This window comes from Porites lutea, chromosome 6 (genome assembly GCF_958299795.1).
Source record: "Porites lutea chromosome 6, jaPorLute2.1, whole genome shotgun sequence".
In the NCBI taxonomy this organism is placed as follows: Eukaryota; Metazoa; Cnidaria; class Anthozoa; order Scleractinia; family Poritidae; genus Porites; species Porites lutea.
The window spans coordinates 27843067-27870123 of record NC_133206.1 but is presented as its reverse complement, the minus strand read 5'-3'; the positions used below and the strand labels follow the sequence as shown (position 1 = coordinate 27870123).

Here is a 27057-nt window from a genome sequence, read left to right as displayed (position 1 = left end):
TCTTAGTGCCGTTGTGTTTTGAAACAATTCATGTATTTTTTTATTTCAGGGTTCTTGTTTTCAAGGGGATATGTGAAACACTGTTTTATAACAGTATGGGGTCAAATGACCGAGGTCATTTTGTTTTAAATGGAATACCAATGTAAATTCACATAGTTATCATTTTTAAAACAGTGCATTTTGTCTCTGTTATTGCAGAGAAGACATTAGATGATGCCAATCTTACCAAGCTACCTTCTGATGAAGGAACGGTGGTGTACAATAATGAGCCTGGTCCTGAGAAATATGTAAGTGCAACACATTTTTTTCAAGTTATACTATAGTGCAGTTATGTAGTGTGACAACCAGTGTGGCAGCTGCCAAATTCACTAGTAGATACAGTACATGCCTGGAAAACGCTTCCTTGAGAAGATAATTGGGAGCTTAATCAACCACAACGACAAGAACAACAACAAAAATAATTGATAATTAGTTTTATGAGCAAAATAACAGCTCTGCACGTGCGTCATGCTTTCTAGTACATGCTGCATTTCTTTGACGTCCACTGCCCGTTGGCGTGAAATCTCCTAATGCGACGTTTTATGGGGGACGTGAACATGGGAATCTGGATAAAGTCCGTATTAAAAGAATTCAACTCCAGCAGAAATTGCCTACATTTGACAAATTGAGTGGTTCGAAATAAACACTATAAAGTTTATTAAACAGGATGCAAATTATTTTTTTTTCAGCGACGTTTTCACTACCATTGTTGTCATCATTGCTAAAGTGCCCAATAGTAATATTGAAATGGGTTATTATTACGTTAATTTTCTCATTTGTGGCAATTAATTTTCAGTTTGTCAGGTCTCGTGTTGGTGGCAGTCAGATTTCCAATAAACCCTTTTATAAATTATCAACACCTGATGACCATACACTGCTTTTTGAGTCTCGATTTGAGTGCGGGAATCTCTTGAGGGCAATAAAAGTGTGAGTATGTAATATGTTGTGTAAATTTTAATTCGTGATGTTGTGCTTAAAGGTCTCTTATTTAGTTACCCGCAGTCTTACGTGTATTTCAATGTACAATGTATGTTCACACAAAATATAAGAAAAGGATGACAACCTTATGATTTCATTGTCAAAGATGTACATGTACATGTAGTGGTCACTGGGGAAGGGAGAGGGGGGTGGAGGGTTAGGGTTAGGGTTAGAGCTGTTTTCTCAGGCTACTAAAGGGAGATGTACGCAGTAACTTAAGTTTTTCCTTTACTTGTCGTTTACTGTTCATCATTATCCACACGGAAATCAGTAATGTTATGCCATTTTATCCATAATTAATTGTTTTGAGCAGTTTTTATCCATTCATTTTCTAATTTGAGAAGTTTGCGGTAAACAGGACTCTAAATCTCTCTATAATTCTTTTTGTATGATTTTGGATGTGAAAGAAAGGAAATAAAATATGGATCAAGAAGGCAGGATTCATAACTCAGTTGGTAGAGCGCTTGACTGCAGAGCAGGAGGTGGTGGGTTCGATTTCCCGAACCTGAACAATACTCAGGGTCTTGAAATAACTGAGAAATGACGATACTGCCTTTGCCCTGCAAGCGGGACTGAGACCTTCGCGTGGTTCGGATGACCACGTAAAATGACGGTACCGTCTGCATTAGAAGACGTTAAAATAATGACCTCCATATAAAGTACTTTTGTGCAAAATACATTGACACTCAAATTAAGTGCTTTTGTTGTAAAATTATCAACATTGTTTTGTTCGATTGATCTTTTAGAAATGATCATGAATACCAGCTGTGGCTGAGAAATGATTTATACACCAATAAACACACACAGTGGTATTACTTCAGATTACAGAACACTAGGCCTGGCATCAAGTACCAGTTCACCATCATGAACCTACTTAAGGTGAGAGCGGAGGCCGGGAAAAAGGACACGCTTATTTAATTATTGTTCGTTGTTTGTTTTTTGAGGTGTGAGAAACTTCTGATTCTGATCGCTTGATGTTGAATGCAATGGGCCCTTCCACGATTTTTAACATGGACCAGGAAGTGAAACAATGCTAGAACGATTTGTACATTTGCCAAGTGTTAGGCTAACGAGGATATAGATCCACAAAGTCACGAAATTATACAGTTTCTTCTATGTTGGGGTATAAACTTGCCCCCCCCCCCCCCCCCCCCCCACTACCATTATCACGACCACCATACAGACGTCCGTCGGGAGCCCATGACTCGTAGGCTCCAGCGTCTGTGAAAAACGAAGAATGAAAACGAGAAATCATAATACGGTTCGTAATGAAATTATTGCCTACAAATTTGCAAGTGAAAAAGGGAAACTTCATTTTATGTTAAATAAAGAGCTCCACACTAGTTCCCAGTATTTTTATTATTGATCCCTCTGAATATGAAGTATTAACCCGGATTTTGTTCTTCTTCTCATACTGTAGTCTGGCAGTCTTTATAATGAAGGTATGAGACCTTTGCTATACTCAGAACTAGACGCCGCAACCAAGAAAATCGGCTGGGTCCGAACTGGAGAAAACATCAAGTACTATAAAAATGGCGTCAGGTACAGTACAGAAGATCTTTTTTAGCTGCTGTAGGCTAACCAGTTTTCTTTAAGATAAACGTCCTGCACAAAAAGGGCCGTGTGTACGAGAGTAGTAAAGGAAAAGTACTTACTATGTAATGAAATCGCGTTATTTAAACTAACCCCTATTTCTCTATATGACAAAAGCGAATGAAGTTAGCGTCAGTGATACATGTATTAAAATCTATGGAACAGGGCTTCCTTTGACATAACGTACCTTTGAAACATGCAAGCGATTTTTCCAGTCTTGGCACTGCGTTATAGCCGAGTTCCACTACAGTTTCGTTGATAGGAAATCGTCGAAGAGCATTTTCAGTCGGATCTTCATGAGTGAAAACTGAAGTAATTGCGTCAGCCAATCACAGTGCGAGCAGACGTTCAAATTTACCAATCAGTGAAGCAAAAACAGCGGGCGAAAAGCGCGGGAAAACGCGTGTGAGCAAATTTCGAAGTAATGCTCATAGGGCGGCCGAGTGCAAAGCGCTGAAAAAATGCGTGCACCCCGAATTTGTTTTCCATCCAATCACAGAACACAGTAATCCAATGTTAATTGCTTTGGACCTCACTAAAATTTTTAACCACTTTTTCTTGTTGTCTTTGTAGACGTGAAGACACCACAAAAGAAAAGTATCACTATTCTCTGACCTGGACGTGTGACTTTCCAAATGAGGACGACACGTACTACTTTGCGCACTGTTATCCCTACAACTACTCAGATTTACAGGTTTGTCTTCTGAATTCAAAATCCTTTACTCTTAAAATTTCTAATATATAGATTTAGCCAGGGCTAAAAGCGAAGCTCTGGTTAATAATACGTGTAAACGAAAAAAAAATGAATCGTGCAATGCTAAACGGGGACGACAGTGAAAATGGCTTCAAGACTAATAGGTCTAATTAGCAAAAAAACAAATTGCACGTGCAGCACACTTTTTTGTCTTTCCCTTGCCGTTGTTTTGCACGACAACAACGCTGTTTTGTACGACTAAAACTTCAAACTTCCTAGTTACACATTATTTTTATGGAGGAATTGTCGTGTGTGCTTACCCAATATTTTCTTTCCTGTGTTCATGCTCGCTTTTATTTTTCACTGCCGCTCATTTTCACCTTGTTGGCTGCTAGCATTTCTTATTTTTTCACCGCCGCTTTGAATTTCCATGTTTTTCTTCCTACGAAATTCGTCTCCTTTGTTTTGTTAATCACTCGCTCTAGCTCTTTCTCTGTTATCCACGTTAGTGTAAACATAAAGAATAACGCCGAAAAAGATACGACTTTGTTGTTGTTTTTTCTTTCTAAAAGTCCGGGCGGCCATGTGATTTCCTTCCAAATAAAACCTTGAGTTGCATTTGGGTTGCCATACCTGTTGATTGAGTTATTTTACATTGGCATGCTTGTGGTGCGGACGGACGGGCGGTCGGTGTACGGTACTGTGAACAATTTCAATAAAGTATATAGGGTAGACTAGAAAAGCCCTTTTTTTGCTTAAATTAACCCTCTAAGAAGGAGATCTGGAGGTCCAATGATTTCTTAAACCGCGGCCTATGTTAGACTTCGTTTGTATAACGGACGGCGACGGCTACGAGAACTTCAGAATAGCAAGCAATATCTTTAATGAGCAAAACAACAACTTTGCACAAGGAGCACACTTTTTTTGTACATTTCTCTGCGTCAGTGTACGACCACGACTTGATGCCTAATTTCACGCTCTTAAGGAGGACGTAAACGAGCGACTACGAAATTTTTTTCTGTCTCGGAACTTGGATATGGTTCTGAGGATTTCAACTATATGGGAGTTCGCCTACATTTAACAAAGTAACTTGAGTAGGACTAATCGCGGTCAAAAATGAAAGAGCTGCCGACGTCGTGGTTGAAAGACGACGCTGACTTACTCTAGGTGTCCGCCTTGTACTACTGTTGGACATCAAAGAAAATGAATGCAGAATGACAGCATCGCTATTCAACTCGTTTTGCAAAACAAGTTGCAAAACAAGTTGCATGTGTTTTGTTGCCCGTTTTTCCGTACCTTAAGCTCGTGCAAAGATGGCCGGTATCGTGAATAAGGTCTATTCAAGTCGCTCCTCACTATCTGAATGGCTTTAAAAGAACCTTTCAGCCTAACGTAGTTGATACTTTATTAGTAGGAAATGGTAAGCATGTTGTACATTGCAACCAGTTTCCACCGATATTTGACCCTCCATACATGGATACATAAGCTCTTTTACTTACGATACTTGTACCTTTTCTGTTTGTTTTGCAAGGAATATCTTCAAAACTTGAGGAATGACCCCGTGCGATCGAGAATTTGCAAACAGAGAGTGTTATGTCGCACTCTTGCTGGGAACTTTGTTTATATTCTTACAGTGACGAATCCCTCGAGAAGGCCAGCTGATGCCGAGGTTTGTAAAATAATGAAAAAATGGTGAAAAATTACAACCATAATATCATTGGTGACGAAGTACTCCTCGATTTTGGCGCGAAAATTTCAGCGTTAATTAATAATCTCACATCTGAAATTACAGAATTGCCATGGAAACCTTCCGTACGTCTTAGTGCCAAGATGGCGACGAAGTTTCAAAATGTTATGAATGAAGATGTCAGGCATTAAAATACGCTTTAGAAAACCTAAACAAACGAAAAAGCACATCAAGAAAACCTCAAAACGTGCCTGAAACGTTGTCATCATCATCATCAGCACAAGCATTAGCATCATCATTATCATCATCACTACTGCCACCACCATCACCACCGCCATCATCAATATCATCATCGTCATCATCATCATTATCATCATCATGAGACCTTTGCTTTACTTAGAGCTAGACGCCGCACCTAAAAAAATCGGCTGGGTCCGACCTGGGGAAAACATCAAGTACTCTAAAATGGCATCAGATATTAAGCAGAAATATATTTTTTCTAAGCTTTTGTAGGCAAACCAGTTTTTTTTTGGTAAGATGAAAGCCAAATCATGCCGTGTGAACCAAGGGTAGAAAAGAAAAAGTACTTTCAACGAAACCCCATTATTTAACAGTAGAGGGCTGGGTACGAGTCTGTTTATTATGGGATAAACAACACGAGACCCACGTAGTGAGAAAGAGCACGTTGGGGTTAGTAACATTCCTAAGTTTGGTGTTGAACAGGCCTATATTGAACGAGATACATCCATTAAAAAACTCCAAAATTTACTAAGAAAGGTATAGACGTCCGGACGGTGTGTCCGGCAATCCATATATCTCTTATAAATTTTCAAGATTTTAAATAGCTGTGTCTTGTTCAATATTGGCCCGACTGACACCAAACTTGGGATTTTTCTTAACCTCAATGTGCTCTTTCTGACAATGTGGGTCTTGTGTTGTTTATCGCATAACAAACGGACTCGAACCCAGCTCTCCTGGGAATGGAGTTAGGCAATGCATATGTCAGATTACAATCCACGTTCAATTGAACCCACTGTCGTATAAATTGTGTTTGTTTGACAGGCCAAACAAGGTGTGGTGGTGACAGCACGGGTTCACCCGGGAGAAACAAACTCAAGTTGGATGATGAAAGGACTTTTAGATTATCTCACAAGCAATGCTGCTGATGCTAAGGTTCCATATGACTGTTGACTGTTTTTTGTTTGTTTAATAGCTGGTATAAGGTGATTTAGCATAGGATTGTCTGAAACAATTAAGGCTGATCATGTCGAGGTTGATTACATAAACTGCAACTGCTTTCTTGTACACTTGATATCAGCCAAAATGTCAGTTTTTCTTGCAAAGTTCACCTATAACCTAGACTACCAGCGTTGTCTCTTTTTTCTTAGTCTGTCGAGCGGAACGCGCGAGACACGAAAATGACCACGCGCGTGACTAAAGGCGCGAGACTGGAGAGGCTTCGCCGCTCGACGCTCGCGCGCTCATGCACTCCCCTCACTAAATCTGAAGAAAAATAGAGACTGCTCGCAGTCTACCTATAACCAGGGCATTCAAACTTATCCCTTATCAGTCGATTTATTTTCAGCATACTCGCATGTCCGTTGAAATCTTTCATTGCTTTCCGGCTTAAAAACAGTAAAAATTCCCAAGAGGCCAAGGAGATGGCCATGCGCATACAGCTATTCCGAGAAAGGTTGTCGGAAAAAATGCACGCGACAATCCCGAAAGGTATTGTGGGTGATTTTGAATGCACTTTTCTTCAAAGAAATTTGAAAAAATGGCACGGGAGGCCAGGACGTATGTTTGCGCGTGTTAAAGGAAAGCAACAAAAGTAGTTTCGACAGCTACAGCCGTCAGGAACAGTGTATTGATCATATCCCATATTACTTTTCGGGATTGTCGCGTGCACATTTTTTCCGACAACCTTTTTCGAAATAGCTGTATGCTTCAAATTAATCCACCCTAAAAAGCAAAGGACGTTAATACGTGACGGCGACATTTGGAACTTTGAAGGGTTCAACTCCAAAAGACTCCAAAAGAAATTGGAATTGGAATCAATGTGGTCTTTGCTCTCTTATTTGCAGCTTCTACGAGACACGTTCATTTTCAAGATTGTTCCAATGCTGAACCCAGATGGAGTCATTGTTGGAAACTATCGTTGTTCATTGGCTGGCAGAGATCTGAACAGGAACTATAAGACGGTTTTGAAAGATTCTTTTCCTCCAATATGGCACGTGAGGAGCATGGTTCGAAAGTGAGTGTGTTCTTCGTCTGTAGTGAATTTTACTTGAATGCTCGGGACCTTCAGTACGGTCTAAAATCTACGTAATTGTGCATTTTTTGTAGATTATTGGAGGAACGAGACATAACATTGTACTGTGATCTTCATGGGCATAGTCGCAAACAGAATGTGTTTATATATGGCTGTGAAAATAGGTTTGATCCCCTAAAAAGACTCAGGGAGAGAATTTTTCCTGTGATGATTTCGAAAAATGCGCCTACCAAGGTAAATTTTGTTGCAAGTGTGATATACTTATGTAAAATCAGCCTTGTTTTGTTGTTGTTGCTTTGTTTGTCCTTTTCTGCTCGTCTTGAAGGGAGTTGATTGTATTTTATAGTTGTAACCTGAATTTACTTTTTTTTTCTTTCACCGTAGTTCTCATTCAAAAGCTGCAAATTTAAGGTCCAAAAAAGCAAGGTAGGTGTATCGTTTTGGGGATAAAATGAACAGAGTTGGTTTCCTCTAGTTAGTCGTGTATGTAATTTTTGCTGCTCTATAGGGGATACCTGATAACGTATTTTTGATTGTGCTGTTCTTGATTCTCCTGTGCAGGAAGGAACTGGGAGAATTGTGATGTGGAACTTGGGAATTTTGAACAGCTTCACTATGGAGGTAATTCTGCGTGTCGTTTTTTTAATGTTTTGTGTGCTAGTCCAGGCTGCAATGAGACGTTTCTACAGTGACTAGTGTCTGTGTGAGCTGTCTCCTAGTACTCGACACACAGCTTTTCAAACTACAGTCGAAGCTCTCCTTACGACCATTCTCGTAAGCGACTAGCTCTAGTTACGACCACCTTTGTGAAACCCCGTTTGAACCGTGACTTAAACTTTGTAATGAAAAGCTTTCGTAAGCAACCGCTCCCGTAAGCAATCGCGACCACTTTTGGAACTACCCAACTGGACTTTTCCTTTGTTTTTAAGCTCTCGTAAGCGATCACTCGGAGTCTTATTGATATAAATCAACACTTTAATGAAACTGAACTCTATGCTAATGGTTCGTTGAAAAAGATCTTGTACTGCGCAGGATTGTATTTTGTAAACGTTCAAGTTCATCTTAGCCTTTGTGCCAACGACCACTCAGTGTCTGCGTTAGGTACACGTATCTGAGAATCAAACTATACTGGAGTCACCTGCGTGTCTTAAAATTTTTTCTGATTTTCTGGCCATGCCTTGAGTTTGGTTTGTTTGTTTTTCCTAGGCAACCTTCTGTGGCTCGTCATTGGGAAAACGTGCAGGGTATCACTTTAACACAGTCGACTTTGAGTCAATGGGATATCATTTGTGTGACACTCTGTTAGACTACTGTGATCCTGATGATTCGAAGGTTTGTCGTAGCTTTGATTTCCAACTCAACGAGATTGAAATAAAAGAAGCAATGTGAATATCTTATTACCCACTACCCTCAAGGCTTTTCAGGAATAATTTTCAACACTGGTTGGGGGACGTTCTTCTAAACTGCTTATGGTACAGTTTACAATTACTGGAAGAAAGAGTATTGATGCTCCCTATGTGAGTGTGAATTTGAGATTGACCACCACACCGGGGACTTCGTCCCCTTCTCTTGAACAGGGTCTTTAAGATCCAGTGACGCGACCGCAACGAGAACGTCAAAAAAGAAAAAAAGAAAATCGAAAAACAATAGGTTTAATAAGCAAAATAAACAACTTTGCACGTGCATCACACTTTTTTGTACATTTCTTTACCGTTTTTACGACTACGCCATGAAAATGTCTAATTTCGCGTTTTAAAGAGAACGTAAACAAGTAACGACGCAATTTTATTTCTCTTTCTGAACTTACATATGGTCCCCTTGAATTCAACTTCAGGAGGGTTCGCCAGCATATGACGAAGTAAGTCGGTAGGAATAGTCGCGGTGAAGACCGAAAGAACGCAAATTCACTTTTCAAGCGACTTTCTCGTTGCCGTCGCGTCCGTGGATCTTACTTACGAACCGTGTGTGGGTCCTTTATCGTCCCACGCATAATTTATTATATAAGCAAAGGGTTTTAGAGACGTGGCCTTCTTATCCAAGAACACTAGGAAATCTAACCGTTTACAGATTTCATTAGAAAGGCAGCACTTTCTCTTCAGTTGTTTAAAAACACTGAGTGTTGGTCTGGCTGATGTTTGAACCGGCGGCTTCCCGCTCGGCAGACCGGCGCTTTTTAATTGATTTTTATTATATTGGCAACTATGAGGCTGAAACTGGGTCGGTGTTGTCTCGAATTCTACTATGGAACTGTTCAGGGACGCGTTCTCTTCTTTTGTTGCATGTTGGATGTTACATTTATTTATTTATTGAGAAAAAGTGGTTCAAAATTCGTCCCCTAAAACTGTCCCACAGTGCAGTTCGACGCAATTCTTACCCAGTCTTTCTCGCAACCCCACAATAATCAATTTTCTTTTCAGTACATAACCATCTTAAGAGAGCTGGAATTAAAAATGAAGGCAGAGATTTTAGAAAACATGAAACGCAAAGGAACTGCTGCACCTAACTTGACGGAATCCGACATAGATCTGGACCTTAACTACCCATCGGACATAGAATCGAGGTACGTAAAAAAATATAAACCCTCTAAGTTATGGTAAAAGCTATTGAAAAGCCCTTTAAAAATTCTTAGCACAAGCCCTAAGATAGAATACCCTGGAAAGGATTGGAGGCCTCAGGATATAATCTTAATATTTCCTCAGTACGGCCCTTGTAATAACTGTTTTTTACGTTTTAGCACTGGTGGTTCAGACAGTTCGGTGTCGGACGGTCTTCCCATGCATCTTATTTACGCTCCTGAGGGACTGAAATTGGTATGTATTTATCTCGGGGATGTTGTTAAAATTGCGTTTCGTGATGTTATTACTTTCGCCTATCACCAAAACACAGACGTTCATTGCACCACTTAGAACTCCGAACATATACATATAGCCGGTGCGTCGCCTTAAAAGCGCGCAAAAAGGCTGCTCACATGTCATATGGCTTTGCACGCGATTGGTTGACAAAGCGGTGCCATTTTTCTCTCGCCAATCACATATTAAGTAATAGTGCAAACTTGTGCGTTATTACTTTTGAAACATTTTTTTTGAAACCGCTTTGAAGCATTGCTAGAGTTCTTGCCGGCTTTTTTTATGGGGCCAGATAAACATGCGCTCAGTTATTTGTCTCATAGACGACTGAGAAAAGCTCGTTCTTGAAACCAAAACTGCTTCGTTTTTCATCGGAAAATTAGTTTTTTCTTTCTTTGACGTTGTTGACTTTGTAGTGTCTGTAGCGTTTCGTTGTCGATTGGAAAATAAGTTGACAACAAAAACGAACGTTTTATTCAGGTAAGGTTTCAAATACAACAAGGGAAGAACAAAAATATGGCCATCACGGTTAAAATTTACTTATAAAGCTGTATACAATGCTTAGCATTTTTGGATCAACGTAGTAGGAAGTCTCTGTGCAGCCTGTCATAAGAAACATAAAAAGCAAAGAACCACTCAAATTGTTACGTGCTCCTAAGCGGAGCAGGCCATCTTAATTATTCTCGTACATTTTTTTTAGGAACCAAGGAAGAAAAAACTAAAGACAAGAAAAGAACGTAACAAGCGACGTGCGAAAGCCATGAAAGTCAAGGACGTGTTGTTAGCTGATGTGGCCAAAAGATCTGCTGTAAGTGGTGTTACAGTCAACTTTCTCGTAAAATAAGGGAGTTTAAGCAAAAACGACAGCGATGGCAACGAGAACGGCAAAAAAGCCATAGGTTTAGACAAGCAAAACAACAACTTTGCAAGTGCATCACGCTTTTTTGTACATTTTTTGCCCTCGCTGTACGACTACAACGTGAAAGTGCCTAATTTCACGTTTTGTCGAGGACGTGAACGAAGACAACGACTTTCTTTTTTGGCTTTTCCTGAACTTTGATACAGTCTTTTAGAATTCAACTCCAGAAAAATTTGCCAACATTTGACGAATTGAACGAGTTTGAATAAGCGCGATAAAGTTTGAAGTACGAATTCACTTTTTCACTGACGTTTTCGTAGACGTCGCCGTCGTTGTTGCTTAAGCTCCATAATGACACCTGTATAAAACGGACACCTCGCTAAAGCGGACACCTAGAGTTGGTCCCGGCTCACCTTACTTTATTCCTTCTGGTTGACTCTCAGCTACTCAAACTCTCTAACGGACATCTCTCTAAGACGGACACATAGTGCCAGTCCCAAAGGTGTCCGTCTTAGAGAGAGTTGATGTTCTATATATTGCTTAGCGTGTCTCAAGCTTTGAAAACAGAGGCAAAAAAATTAAATCACACTACTTTGCGGTTGCTGACCTTTTTCCGCGCTTCTAACAAAGTTTATTGGTTTTATCGATTTTTAATTGCCCTTTTTTACACATGAATGGGAAAAAACACGTAATATTATACACATTTCGAAAGATAAGAATCTCAAAAGGCGAGCAAGTCTCAAGAAGCCATGAAGGCTTATAGGTGAGACTTCCTCTTTACACTGATTGCCTATACGTGACTTATTCCTTGTTTCTATTTTGCCAGCAACACGATCCACCTAATGAAGTCAAGTTAATGTATCAAAGACATCATCCGAAGGTGAGCGTCTAAGTTGTGTTGAGATATCCAGATAAAACCCCGTGAAATGATATCCAAACAAAGCGGTTATAAAAAAAGTCGACTTTATAGAGGTAGAACGATTACTGGTAACTTGTAGTTTTAATTGTAGACCTCAAGTAAGGACAGAAGACTTAACAAGGTTAACAATCCAAACTGGCCGGAGGCAAACCAATTAGCTATTTTTTAAGCGTGACCGAGGAGTTGAACTCCGGACTACCGAGAACAAATCCGGCGCCTCCGGATTGCAATTCTAGTGCTCTAACTGCTCGGCCACGCTGCCTCCTCCATTGAGATAACGACATCCTCAAGAAATCAAAAATTATATCGTAAAATCTTGTCTTCGTAACGTTTAATCTCGAAATTAGCGGTGACAGACTTCTTTCAGCTGTTGCTTGCGAGTAGTTGGTGATTAACTAATTTTGTGGTCAGTATTCAGTACAGCCATCGTGTGGTGGACAGAGTCATCGAATGTAATCTTGTTTGCAATTTTGTGTACTCGAATTGGAAGGGATTATTCAGTTTCGGCGTTGTCACAGAAAGGCGAAAGTTTGCCAATTGCACTCGATAGTAGAAAACCGATTCATTACTCTCCCTGGCGACCAACCATTGACCGAGACGCCTTGAGACCCTGGTATGAAAATGTCCCGACATAGTAGCTCAGTGGTTTGAGCGTCCGAACTAGAACTCGGAGGGTCGTGAGTGCGATTCTCACCCAGAGCTCGGAATTTTTTTCTGAGCTTTCTGGTGTTAGAAATCTCCTTCTTCCAAATTAATAAATTTCTTTTAATCTTCTCCAGCGGTCTTCTCAACCCAGTCCAGCGCGGATGAAGATGGACAATCCACAGGTTCGAAAGCATGAACACAAGGATTTAAACAGCAGATCATCCACGCCCGCCTCACAACCCAGTGTGTTGAGAATGGATGGAAATGCTTGTAGGGTAGGTCAATAATGTAGTTGCAAAGAACGCTCTTTCTTAATGGGTGTCTGTCAATTTCCGAGGTGATGATACTTCCCCCTCCTCCTCCATTTAAAACCCGACGGGCATGTTTTCTTTAACTTTTCTTTAAGTCACCTAAAAATAGTGTCCCACAAGATGAACGGGTTATCCCAGGAGCTGGCTATCCTAAGGTAATTTATTTTAGTACGATCTTCCGAACGATTGCGACGTACAAGTTTGCATTCCGGGAGTTATTTTCTTTTATTATTCCACTATTATGTCATTTTACCATATAAGGTCAAGAGAACGCGCAAAATACGAGGCCGTAATACACTGTAGTTTCCTGGTTTAACCGGTTTACAACAGGGCGAATACCGGCGGATGCAAAAGGAGCAACTATGGCGGACAGAATCAGGATATTTTGGATACCTCTTACTAGAAAACAGAAACCAAAATAATATTTTTTTTCTTTTGCAGTAAAATAATTGACCTCTCATTCAAAGGTTTGGCATATAATACGCGCGACAATGTTGCTCATTGTTAACGTCATTATTACAGACGGAATCAGGATGTTCAGTGAGTGACTCTCACCAAAACAATTGAAAAAAATATGCGCACGTATTATATGCTAAACCATCGAATAAGGTGTGTTTATTGTCAACTCTTTCCACGTGTTTATCACAGTCAAGTAGAAAGATTAGGGTGCATCCGACGTCGCGACGAAATCGTTTTCCTTTGAGACTCATTTGACTTTGTTATTATTACCAACTTCCACCAAAGGGACCGAAGACACAGATTCATAGATAGAAACAGACAAAGAACTTGAGAGGAGGGGGGATGTAGGATAGTATGAATGTCCCATCAGTTGACCAACACGTTGGCTCTCGGACGTAGGGTGTGGGGAGCCCTAGGTAATCCGTAGCCTTCTCCAAAGCAGCGACAATATGATGATCAGAGTCTGTAAGGGTGGAACATCTCAAAGAAAACTAACAAAGCAGTTGACTGTATAAGCGCTTTTAATATTTTTGCAGCATGATTACCTGGAAGCTGTAACCAGCGCGTACATGATGAGTGGAGTGCTAGTGACCGAGTCTAAAGGTAAACAAGCCATTTTTGTCGGCCTTCGTCATTTTATTGAAGCCACCCTTCACTAGCCTGTGTACAGCCCCCCATCCCACAACTCCTCGGGGATAGACTCTCGCTCCCCAAGGGGAGAGAGTGGCTGTTCACAGACTACCCACCACCAAAGTTAGTTTGACCTTTATCACTTAGCTATTTGCACTCGAGGTTACCCCCTAATAGACGTGCATCAACGTTTTGGTACTTACGCATTCATTCATAAGGGCACCTCTCTATTTTGAACAACTGTTGCGGTCTCAGATATACCTAGCTTCATACAGCTTGTACCGTTATAATACGGACACCTCTGTGATACGGACTTTGGCTCTGTCTCTTTTGCGTCTGCATTTACCAGGTTTGACTGTATTCCACTCACAATCTCACTTATTGTTTTCTTTTTTCTTCAGATGTTCCACATTTTCGCTACACGGATGGTAAAACATACTTAAAGGAAACGCTGCCCCCTGAACGAAATGACAAGTAAGCAATTTCATCTTGTAATATGAAAAGTTAATCATCAAAGCTGGTTTATTACACTACATTTATGAAGTGTTTGCCATGGAACCTCAAAAATTGCTTGAGCCACGTCCGGGTAAAATGCTGCAAAGTTTGATCGCGAGCAAGATAAATTTCTATAGACGCAAGGAAAGTACTTAGTAGTTGAGTTTGTGTTGTTGATGCTATTCTTTTCACTGCTCCTAATAAAAATGGTAACTTTTATTTTCACATTTTACTTCCCAAGTTACGCTATTTTTCGTAGAAAAAAGGAAACCTAACATTTTCGGATCCAAAAATGCGATGGAGAGAGGAATCAGAAATGTCTCACTGTCGTAATACGTCAAATTGCATCTAAAATTTTTCGGGAAAATAATATTCAAGCCCTTGTGATTTCGAAAAGGCTCAAGTTCCCCTAGGATGACCGAACAGATACAAATGTTGTAGTGCCGCTTAGAATGCATTTCTAGAAATCCAACAGTACTCTGGATAGCCTAAAAGTGTTTTCAATTTCTTTGGGAGGAAAGCGTCGTTGGGTGCCCCTGCTGCTTAGCACTCGTTCCCGTAAAAGGAAAGCGTGAAATCCGACGCAAGGGCAAAAAGGGAAGGGTAGGGTGGTTCAAGCAAACTAGTGGAGAATAAATTCACAGAATAAGAGGCGAGTTACATAGTCTGCTACACAGCCGTTTTAGGTGTTGTCACGCAACGCTCCTCCCCACAGGATGCGTTGCGTGACGACACTAAAAACGGCTGTGTAGCATACTACGAGTTACAAGAAGGGAGCAAAGACATCATACCCAGAGAAGAGTACCGTTAGGAAAATGCACTCGCTAACCATGACCTCTTGTACCCTATATGTTGTTTTATAACACATTGTATGGAGCTTTGTGGTTTGTGCTTCATGTAAATCCTGTTTTGTTAGCATAAGTGGTTGGTCTGTGGCCAGTCATGTGCCTCACCCTCAAGGATTTGAAATTAGTGAAGAAGAGGGACATTTCACAGTGTCTTACTTGGCGAAGCAGCTGGAAAAAACAACTGGTACGTGAAATGAAAGAAAACGTTTTAACACAGTGAACGTTTAAATACGATTATAGCGAAATAGTGTTCTTTCGTTTGTTTGTTTTTCCCTTTACATCATTGACGCTTTAACTGAATGTGTCTACAGAATTCAATGTGTCTATTTCAAGTAAACCTGATTTGATCAAGTTTTTTTGCCTGGTTTCGTTAAATCCCCTCCAAACATGTGTTTAAGCATCGGTCCACTGTTTGACAGTTTCATTAAAGCAAACGAAACCAAATCTGAATTGAGCATTTTTGTAGTTTTCTTATAGAAGTTTCAAAATTGATTATAATAAATCATGATAATTTGCGTCATTCATGGTCATTAGTTTTCCTTAACAATGGCCGTTTTTATACTAAGGACGCATTATCCATCTAGACGAACTTGGGTAAACGTTTTGTAGTTAGTCTCGATATGCGTCTGAAGTATAAAGACGGGCACAAGACGCATGTGTCCAGACGAGCTACCTTTCATAGTGCGTCGTTCAAGACGTATTACAAAGGATAATTCGTCCAGACGTATAATGCGTCTTTTGCCCGTTTTTATACTTGGGACGCATAACCATTATTATTATTATTATTATTATTATTATTATTATTATTATTATTATTATTATTATTATTATTATTATTATTATTATTATTATTATTATTATTATTATTATTATTATTATTATTATTATTATAACCAGACGAACTACAAAATGTTTGCCCAATTTCGTACAGACGGATAATGCGACTGTAGTATAAAGACTGCCACAGACGCATTATCCGTGCGTGTGGACGGATAACGCGTCCTCTAGTATAAAAGCGGCCAATGTGTTAGCATTATTAGGACAGATATCTTTGATTTATGGTGAAAGCATAAACCGTAGGAACGTATTTCTCTTAATTTACTCATTTTATTTACATCGAAAGTAGTTACAGACGGGTATTGCTGCAAGCGTCGTGTGTGTGGAGTCCAGTGTCACAATAAGCCCCTCAACTGTGTGCGCGGCAAGCGGTCGGGGGGGATTGGGGACTGAAATGGGCTTGTGACAAGGCGGAAGGAACGCGAATTAACTTCTTTCCCCTTCGTTTTCGACAGATTAACCATCTTCTTAATGCGTGGACGTCAAAGTCAAGATATACAACAACCGGAAGAAGGGAACTTATTTCTGCGATTTTGTTTTGTAGAATGCACCTCTCCAGGATCGCGACTGAGTCGGAACGAAAACAGAATCAGTTCAGCTTTGGATCTGGCGCGAAAAATCACTATGTACAACTCGCGCTACAAGACAGCCGGTATAATAGCACAGGAGACTGAGTTCCAGCCATCGCCATCACTCAGACCCAGGACTCCCGTTCAACCTTATCCTTTCTTTCCATGGCAACCGAAGGGAGACTGCTTGTCCAGCACCAAGGTATAAGTTAAAAAAATTCAAGACAACTCACGTCATTTCGAAAAGTAAAGAACACATACATTTTTGCGCCATGTACAGTACTAAAAGTACTACCTTGTTTCCGACTTGATGTGACCACACAAATGAAGGCCAGTATAAACAATACTCTCCTGTGCGTATGTTTATTATACTCTACAAGATGACTCCAACGTTTGAATGTGTAGATGAAATCGTAAATTGTGACCACTCAAATGAAAGCAACAGAGAAGTGCTTTCCTTTGGAGTCCTAAAGTGTGAAGGATACTAAGTAGTACCTTCCTACGGTAATGTTTGTTAGCGGAGCACCATAGGTGAGAAAATTTGGTTATTCATGCATCGGAGAAATTTTGGTAGTCGCGTGACCGTACGTGCTCCGTCCTCACCACGGGATAACCAATGTGAAATGACCTTTTTTAAGGTGACTCGACCCAGTTTTTTTGGGGGGGTACCATCCTACTTTGAAGCTCTCTGGTATCCCCACCTTTACTTTTATCGTAAGTCTAACACATAGAATGGATAACATATAGATCAATCTACAATATAATATAAAATTTTTGGCGATCGGCGTAAATATCACGTGGTTATAATGCCACGCCTCTTTGAGGTCTCAGTCGAAAATCTGCTGTTGCCGGCATTTTTTCGTCAAAATCTCTCGGCTACACATAGTGCGCATTAGTGCCTTGCGCTGAACAGAGTTTCACCAAAATCGCAAAGACCCAATTCGAGAAATTCAGCGGTTTCCAAATTTAGGTCATAATTTATGCGAAAATGATGAGCAAACTTTACACGGATTATATCTAATAAACTATGAGATTCATCTCTTTATTTTGGGCATCGTTTTAACAGATGGGTCCTTGCAAGTCAGCAAAACGCTTTAGGGCCTTGTAAATGCGCGCGATTTCGAGCAATGCAAACATATAGAAATTATAGTTTTCGCTATTTGTTGACGTTTGTCAGCGTTTAAGAGTCGTTCTCACGAAAAAAGCATTTTCTTAAAAATTCGTAGTTTTTTTCCCTTCAAATTTTTTCAGGGCCACAATTGATTAACTAACTACCCGGACTCTGAATTTCATGGTCATTGAAAAACTGTGACATTATCTTCTATAAGCCCAAACTTGAGTAAACATTGAAGATTTTTAGCGTTTTGGCTGAGTTTGTGCTTTGGGAGTTGTCTATTGTTTCTAGTCTGTCATTATACAGCATTCTTGTTCAGCACGCGTGCAAAGACCGCGCTTGGCTGACTTCCGAATATGATAATTTTGGTACAGTGAGACAGGTCATCGCGTGATACGTAGAGGTTTAACTCACAATTTTTAATCAATATTCGTGCTTCTTGTGAAGATAGAAGATAATGTCACAGTTTTTCAATGACCATGAAATTCAGAGTCCGGGTAGTTAGTTAATCAATTGTGGCCCTGAAAAAATTTGAAGGAAAAAAAACTACGAATTTTTAAGAAAAGGCTTTTTTCGTGAGAACGACTCTTAAACGCTGACAAACGTCAACAAATAGCGAAAACTATAGTTTCTATATGTTTGCTTTGCTCGAAATCGCGCGCATTTACAAGGCCCTAAATTGTTTTGCTGACTTGCAAGGACCCATCTGTTATAAGGATGCCCAAAATACAGAGATGAATCTCATAGTTTTTTAGATATAATCCGTGTAAAGTTTGCTTATCATTTTCGCATAAATTATGACCTAAATTTGGAAACCGCTGAATTTCTCGAATTGGGTCTTTGCGATTTTGGTGAAACTCTGTTCAGCGCAAGGCACTAATGCGCACTATGTGTAGCCGAGAGATTTTCACGAAAAAATGCTGGCAACAGCAGATTTTCGACTCAGACCTCAAAGGGGCGTGGCATTATAACCACGTGACATTTACTCCGATCGCCAAAAATTTTATGTTATATTGTAGATTGATCTATATGTTATCCATTCTATGTGTTAGACTTACGATAAAAGTAAAGGTGGGGATACCAGAGAGCTTCAAAGTAGGATGGTACCCCCCCAAAAAAACTGGGTCGAGTCACCTTAATTTGAGTGGAACCTTCATCCCGTGCGGTTTTAATAACTTGATGACAGATGTCTGTGTTACGGTCATCTTGGCCAACCGGACTTTTAGAGAGGGAAAAAAACAACAACAAAGCTGAGTCTATCTTTCGACTAAATTTTAATGTCTATGCGGACGTGGATAACAGAGAAAGAGCTAGAGCGAGAGACAAAAAACAAAAGAGACAAATTTAGAATCACAACGTGAAAATTTTAAAAGCGGTGTTGCCAGAAAAAAAATGAGAAATGTTGGAGGCCAGTAAGGTTAAAATGAGCGGCGGTGAAAAAGAAAGTGAACAGGAACACAAACAGCAATTTTTGGGGGAGAACATACGACGTTTCCTCCGTGAAGGATGTAACTAGAAAGTTTCACGTTGTAGTTGTGCAACAACAACGGCAAAGAAATGTACAAAAAAGTGTGCTGCACGTGCAAAGTTGTTTTTTGCTAATTAAACCTACTGTTGTGGTAGTTGTTTTGTCGTTGTTGTTGTTGGTTTTTCTTTACCGTTCTCAATGCCGTCGCCGTTTAGCATTACACGTTTTTATTTTTGCTTGAGTAAATTATACGTTTTGTAACGAGGGCTTCGCTTTTAGCCCCCGCTAAATTTATATATTATGCTCTATAAGGTGGTTCTAACTTTTGAGTCCATGGATGAGTGACCATTCAATGTTTCCTGCAGTGCCGGTTATTATGCTTAACAAGCCTCTCCTAACATTTGTGTGTGAATAAAATCCTAAGTGGTACCTGAGTGTACTTATTCTCTTTTGCTGGTCTTTTTTTGTAGGCACGTTTGTATGAACCCTCGAAGCCTGCGAAGGAAGCGGAAGTGCGAAAATCCTTGTCTCAGATGTCACTCGAAGAAAAGAAAACAAAAAGATCAAGTTTTAAAAATCCGTCAAAGAAGAAAGCTGTATCCGTTGTTGTAGATGAGGGAACAAGTTTGCAAAAATCTAACGAACGTGTGGACACGAAAAACGAAGGTATTATTTGCTAGCTTAAGCCCTAGCTTAGGGGAAACACTCTTAGAACATTTGTTGTGAGAGTGTTCTCGATCGAGCGTTTTCGAAATTTTTAGCTTTACACGTTGTCGTCCCCGTAAAATATTTGAACTTACAGAAGCAGTTTGCACGTTCAACTTTTTTGCACACGTGACCTAAAATCTAATGAAGCTAAAATGTTCATTCAATGTTTTCAGAAGGGGCCAGGGTCTGGACATTTCTACTGGCTGCTACAAGCACCACACCTGGCTACATTGGGAGGAACGAAAAGGAAAATAGAATATCAGAACTTCTAAACTGATCAATATCCAACCCTCTAATTGCATATAACCAGCAACCTAAAATCTTTTTGACAGCCCTGTGGTACCATTCTAAGGTACTGCAAAAAATTCCGAGGACAGACAAAAGACGTTCGCATTTTAATCTTTAATATATTACCTTAAGTTCAACAGCTTGGGCCCAAACCCACCACTCAGACTTCGAAGAATAGTAGACTGTCCATGACACAGTTGAATGCACTGGACAGTGCGCACTCTCAACCACAACCATTGGTAGGACCCAGGCCCATGAAGAAATACACGGGCAACGGCCACACGCAAATTAACAGAAACCCTACTGGCTTGGTTAGTTATTAATGTTTTTTCGCTTAATACTTGGTCCCTGTATGCTGTGGGCATGCCTTCATGCACGTAACAGAAAGCTTAAAGAAGCAAGGACAGTACCATATAGAAGAATTAACCTATCAAGAATATAAACGTGGAACGTGATTGAAGCCTACCAGTGCGGTATACCTGCATGAATCTTTTTAAAACAAAACTGATCTTCATTTTCCTCATATAATTTATGTCGATTTACCTTCACCACCTTTGGCTGTTTTTCCCTTGTTTTAAGAACAACTACCGTTCATCAACCAGAACGTCGAAAAAAGCAATACGTTTAATAACCAAAACGACATCTCAAAAAGTGACACTTTCCTGGTTCATTTCTTTACCGTCACTTAAAACGACGACGTAAAAATGCCTCATGCGGCGTTTTATAGAGAACGTAACTAAACGGCGACGAATTTTTGTTTAGGGCTGTTTAGATCCTAGTACCAGAAAGATCGTAGAGGGCGGAACAACTTTTTGGTGGGTTTACATGCAGAAATTTCAGTCTTGTGGTGCCCAAGTAGAGAAGGATTTAGAAGGAATTAAAAATAGCGGGTGACAAAAAACAGAAATGCAATTTGGCCCTGCTGCTCTCTTTACTGACCTTAATTACCACCTTTCAGCAGATTTATCACAATAATCAGTTCGTGGTAACGCCAAACGAAATGGTCGGCCTTCATTGCCGTGATAAGCCAATGAACGTCCCGCTGTCATTTTGGTCTGATCTGTCCTTAGTACCTGGATCTTCGTAGCATGGTGCTAGGATCTTTCAGCAAGGAAGATCCTAGCGCTTGGGACAAGTAGAACCCATTGCATGTAAACCGAATACAGAAAACATATGACCCTAGGATGATCCGCGTTCAAGGGTCTTCCTTGTGCTAGGATCTTCCTCCCAGGCCCTTTCTCTTTCTGAACTTGGATATCGTTCTTAGAGATTCATCTCCAGGAGAGTTCGCCTTTCATTTGTCAAAGTGAGTGAGTTGGAGTAATCGCGATCTCGTTTCAAAGAACGCGAAATCTCTTTCGACGTTTCCGCGGCCGTCGCCGTCGTGGTGTCCTAAACGCCCTCATTGTTTTTGGGAGTGAGTGGGTTCAAGGAAGATGTTCACAGGGATGTGGATAACATACAAGAGCGAGAATTTTTTTTTAGAAATGGTAAGACGTACATTTAAAAAATATCTTTGTTTCTTTTTGTTGCAGACCCCGAGCGCAATTGATAAAATCAACCCTCCTTTGGCAAATTTCAATACAAACGTTAGAGAAACAACTCGTTTCACCAGTAGCAATACTTCTCTTGTCAGTGGTCGCCAATCTCCCGTGTATGTAGCTGTCCCAGTCGACAGACCACCGGTAAAAGTTAAACCCAAGATGTACGCCTCTGAACAGGACACTAAAGATATATCAACAATCAATGAACTGAGGAGCAAACTGATTGATGTCTCCAATTCAGGGTGAGTCCAGCCAAATCGTCTGACTCTCCCCAGGCTTCAGTGCGCAAGGCGACTAAAACGAGTATTCCTAGGGTCGAACGCAAAGATACTTATTGACCAAGAGTAAATCGTCTTGCATCATTCTGTTGTATAAATGTAAACTTGTTGAAAAAACACCCCCTTTTTTTTCTTTTCTTTTCTGTTTTTCTTTTCAGAGAATTCTCTCCCAAGTCATCTTTCGGAACTAAACGGCGAGAAACAATTTTTGCAAGATCTTAAAAATGAAAAAAATAATAATAATGCAATGCTGTTTTTTTTTAGAACGTTGGTAACGTACGCTTTACAGAACCAAGAAGAGAGGGAAGAGGTAGGTAGGAATGGCAGCTGAAACGAAAATTTCTCTTGAGCACCAAGTATTTTTCACATCGCATCATCAGAAATAATATTATACTCAAACTGTAGCAAGTATATTTAGTAATGTCAGCAATCGTTTTTTCTCCTGGCAGCCTGATCCAAACAGCAGCGGAAGTGAGAGAGACCATGCTCCAGAAAATGTCACACGGTGGAAAGGGGACGAGCCTAATTGTGTTACCATGGCAACTGGTGTAATTCCCTGGGAAGACAATAGTTTACAACATGTTGGCTTTGTCACTGGACAACATGGCCAGAAGTCTCAATCCTCTGTTACAACAACTGGTAAGTTAATAACGAAGTAGACTGTCGTACTGGAGTGTTACTTGGGAAAACAAGGAGCTTAAGGAACAGCGACGGCTACGAAAATGTCACTTAAAAAGTGAATTTGGCGCTGCTTCAAACTTCAGCGCGCTTATTCCATCACGTTCAATTTGCCGAATGATGTATCGAAGTTCAGGGAAGAAAAAAGAAAGATGTTGTCTTGTGTTCACGTCCTCCAAAAAGCAAAAACTAGGCACTTTCACGCCGTAGTCGTGCAGTGACGGCAAGAAATGTACTCAAAAGCGTAGTACGCGTTCAAAGTTGTTGTTTTGGTTATCTAAACTTATTGCTTTTTTGCCGTACTTGTTGCCGTCGCTGTAGTCGTGGCTTAACCTCCTTAATAAGAGCACTTGTATAAGCCGGTGCAGGGTGCAAAGAAAATCATTTTTACAGCTTGCCATTCGGGCGAGCTGAAGCTAGCATTTACTAGCCCAGACGTCATTTGAACAAGCCCCAAAAGAGTTTTGACAAGCAGAATTGATTTCACACTTCTTCTGTCATTCGAATTCCTCAAAAACATCAGTTGCCCATCGGGCAAGTTAAAAACAGAACTCACTAGCTCGATAGCAAAATCCACTAGCCATGGGCTATCGGACACCACTTTCTTTGCGCACACTGCAGTGTATATTCTGTCTCAATAGTCTTCTAATGTAGCAACTAAGCTGCAGTTGGTGTTTGGGAGGCTGAAGGTATCGTTTCGGTTGTTTGTTCAATTTTTCCCTAAAAGCCATTTATGTGAGACCATGAGAGAGCTGTTGCATTACCCAGGCGAAAGGAACTGTTGTAAATAGCAGTTATGGTAATTTCGCGATTTCCTCATTCTGAATCTGGATGTTATTAAACGGAAACTTAGCAAAGGAGAGTGGAAAATGAGAGCAAGACAGGAAATGGGTAGTGAGGTTAGTGATAGGGCTTGGGTTTAGTGTGGTTGGGTTTTGTCCCGATAGTTAACTTTCCTATCCATGATCGTTTCATTCTCTCCGTTCCCTCTTTTAGTAACATCCTTTGTGACCCGTGGGAAAGGCTTCTCGTAAAACACGACGGAACAGATAATAGATTTTCTACTGAGTTTTAAGTTCCAGTCGTATTAGAATAACTGATCACCCCTATGGTCAATTGTAGGGGCGACATGATCGTTCCTGGCGTTAAACACAAGTGACCCTGGATAAAGATCCTTTTTTTATTTCATTTCTTTAGGAATAGTCCAAATTGGAAAGGGGTTGGGAGAGGTGGAACTCATTTCTGGCAACTCTAAGAAGTCAACTACGCGTTATAAAGCCTCTGAAAGTCCCACTAGGAATCCGGAATCAGGTTTGCTCTTCATTGCTTGCTAGTTTCTGAAGAATTACTGAATATATTCCACTATTTTATTTCTCTGTTAGAGCATCTATGCTAATCTTGAAACCGGAGCTCTTTTGCCATTGTTTTGTGAATGTTAGTTCGCATTTCGCTTTCAACATGGTTAGGCTCAGAATCAGATTATAACAGCGCGTACTTGCCTTGCCAGGTGCTGCGCCATCGACTATTTCGCTGACTTTTCAGTTTAATTCTGGCGTATTTCCTCAAGAAAAAAACTCTTCGCCGCCGCAAAGACCACCTGCCTTACCACCACAGTTGAAGAACTTTTTCAGACCACACGGAGCTCCACACAGATAGTAGAAGCCAGGACAAGTGTCTTACCCCCACAATCTTCGGGCAAGCTATGGTCAACTCGTCCAGCGACTAATTAGGACTCTGGAATTACATGGCACAATGGACAATGGACATGAAATTGCGAGTGGTTTCTTGTTTCATCAAAATCTCGTGTTTTGGAGTTATTGTAACTCTTTTGGCAATTGTCATCAACTGATGCCAGTGTCCGTGCGTTCGAACAAATTGACATTAGGGCCTCTTGTTGCTCTGTGAACATAGAACCCGCCCAAATCGAGAAAAAGAGTTGAAGAGAGCTCAAATCCTTACTCTGACCCGTAACACTCGGTAACTGCGGCTCTCTCGAGTAGAGGAAAGTTCAAAAATTTATGTTTGTGTTCTGCGATGACATTTTTATAGGTCAATTCAATATTACTCCAATCCTAGGGTCTTTAATTTATTTTTAGTCTTCTTCTATCAGATTATAAGACCGATTTTAACACTAATGTGCCTCATTATTGGGTTTTTAAAGAGGCAGTATCACGAAAATTGGACAAAAGCATTCTAACCAACGATGCAAGACTAAAATGTTCTTCTTTTGTTGAGAAGTTCTTTACACCACGAAGATTCAAGTTTGTTCGTTCCTTCGTTCGTTCATTCATTTACTCATTCATTCACTCGCTCGTCCATTTATTCATTCATTGATGCTTTTTTTTTCCTACGGAGTTACTTGAAAATTACGTTCTAATGTGGGAGGTACCGCTTGCTTAAGACAATTATGAGTACTTTCTCATGACTTAAACAACTTTATACTAGAAGAATCCTGTGATGATACCCCTATAAGCTCTCCGAACAGTACTCTTCCGAACGGGTTGACGGAAACGACAATTCAGTGACAAAAATGAAAACATATCAAATGAAAGAGATAGGTCAGTAAGAATACCAAAAAGGCAAATGGCCAAATTAGGGGGTTTGCAACTCTAACTGCCCAACTTCACACTGGCTAGAAAGGTGCATAAATTATTACTTCGTTGTTGTCATTAATTTAATTATAATTATATTTTTGTATTGTTGGTCGAAGTGGTTAAGCTTTCTCTTGACGTGAATAAAGTGAATACGCTTTGCAGAAGCTTTGATGACGAAGATGGTCGTTGCAAGCTCTCCCTTTTGCGTGCCTCGTCAAATTCTCCGCTGCAACCATAAGAAGCCTTAGATTGATTCTAGGCTGAAAAGCTCTGAATCATCACCCGTAAATAGTTTTTGAGTCTATTTTATTTATAATAATGGAGAAATTGTCAAAGTGGACCTTTTTTTTTGATGAATTGTAAACAAGGTCCCTTACAATCTTTGTGTTTCATTAAAACGATACCATTCACTAACATTTAATTTCAAGTATGTACAATGTAAATAATAACTGAAACTCCTGTTATCATGGCCTTGATCGTGATCACAGTTCAGCGATATCCTTCTCCAAATTTTGTACGTTGTTACTGATCTAAACAACCCAATTATTTTACAGTGTTAGCTAGATTTAACTGAAAGTTACTGGGTAGCGATACAAAATGTCCATTATCGTAACGTACTCTAGACTCAGTAATCTACAAACCACCAGTCCAGTATTTCCAAATAACACTGGTTAGGACGACTCCATGTAAGATCATCACAAACGAGTGTCGTATCCACCAGTTTTGCTGGTGCTGAGGAATTGATCATTGTAACATTCCTGACTTTCATCCAACAGTGTAAAATCATAGTAAGGAGTATCAGCTGTCATCATCTGTTCCAGGGTTGGTATCATTTCGGAGAATGAGGGTCGTTCGTTCGGGTCATCATTCCAGCAGTCCAGCATTAATTTGTATCTGTTGAGATCAAATACTCTGTTTTATGCCATGTTTGAGTTAATCAATCGTGACGTTAGCGAAACTTAAATATCATCAACTGGCGATGCACGGCTGACTTTGACTTTGATGACGACTTCCGCAGGTCAGTCAGCAACAATCTTAGTTAGGAATATACTCACATGAACGATCATATAGCACCTTCTTAGCTATTTACCATGCCATGTTTAGCCGATAGGGTTACTTAAGATTTCGTTTTTACTTAAGCGAAGGCAGCGTAGCAAGGAGGTATGAAATTATCCTTTTTAAAGAGGAGCATTTGCGAGTAACTATTGACGTTCATGACGCCATAGGAACATTAATAAAATTGCAGGATGATTTTACCTCGTCTGACCGACACCTAATCGCAGCCGTGTCGCAAAGTCTCAGGTTTACTTGCCAGAGCGCCATCAGTTTTTTTTTAATTATTTCACGGGCTACCCATGAAGACGAAGGTAGTCGAATAGTATTATATACTACATCTGACTTTTCCCTGATGAACTAAAAAGAAGTGGTCGAGAAAGTGGCTTTATGAACGTTTGAAGGTTTATTATGTATATATCTTCTCAAACTCATTAATAATTCATTAAGAAAATACAAAGGAAATTAATGTTTAATGAGTGTTTGGAAATCGGATGAAACACTGCTTAGTATTTGCATCCTTAATTTCTCCTTCGAAAATGATTTTGTTTGAGAAGAAATATCAAACATTCGACACAGTGTTTCATCACCAGATGAAACACCTCGAAGTTCGTCAAAAATACTCCGCTGCGCGTCGTATTTTCAACTCTC

General features: G+C 40.1%; 1 protein-coding gene across 1 annotated transcript in view; it reads left to right on the top strand.

Annotated features, from left to right (window-relative positions):
- Positions 1-25522, top strand: part of LOC140941701 (uncharacterized) — a 30659-nt gene extending 5137 nt beyond the window's left edge. Inside the window, exons 5-32 of the mRNA XM_073390713.1 lie at positions 199-287; positions 836-966; positions 1764-1896; positions 2438-2559; positions 3184-3304; positions 4836-4973; positions 6054-6164; positions 7076-7245; positions 7338-7497; positions 7648-7689; positions 7825-7884; positions 8470-8595; positions 9681-9823; positions 9998-10073; positions 10810-10917; positions 11795-11848; positions 12667-12807; positions 13839-13905; positions 14334-14406; positions 15344-15459; positions 16657-16883; positions 19734-19929; positions 20392-20570; positions 21795-22045; positions 22346-22391; positions 22531-22720; positions 23957-24070; positions 24267-25522. Of these exons, the coding sequence (XP_073246814.1) occupies positions 199-287; positions 836-966; positions 1764-1896; positions 2438-2559; positions 3184-3304; positions 4836-4973; positions 6054-6164; positions 7076-7245; positions 7338-7497; positions 7648-7689; positions 7825-7884; positions 8470-8595; positions 9681-9823; positions 9998-10073; positions 10810-10917; positions 11795-11848; positions 12667-12807; positions 13839-13905; positions 14334-14406; positions 15344-15459; positions 16657-16883; positions 19734-19929; positions 20392-20570; positions 21795-22045; positions 22346-22391; positions 22531-22720; positions 23957-24070; positions 24267-24415 (3533 nt within the window). The 3' untranslated portion in view covers positions 24416-25522. The remainder of the gene's footprint in view (positions 1-198; positions 288-835; positions 967-1763; positions 1897-2437; positions 2560-3183; positions 3305-4835; positions 4974-6053; positions 6165-7075; positions 7246-7337; positions 7498-7647; positions 7690-7824; positions 7885-8469; positions 8596-9680; positions 9824-9997; positions 10074-10809; positions 10918-11794; positions 11849-12666; positions 12808-13838; positions 13906-14333; positions 14407-15343; positions 15460-16656; positions 16884-19733; positions 19930-20391; positions 20571-21794; positions 22046-22345; positions 22392-22530; positions 22721-23956; positions 24071-24266) is intronic.
- Positions 25523-27057: the final 1535 nt, after the last annotated feature.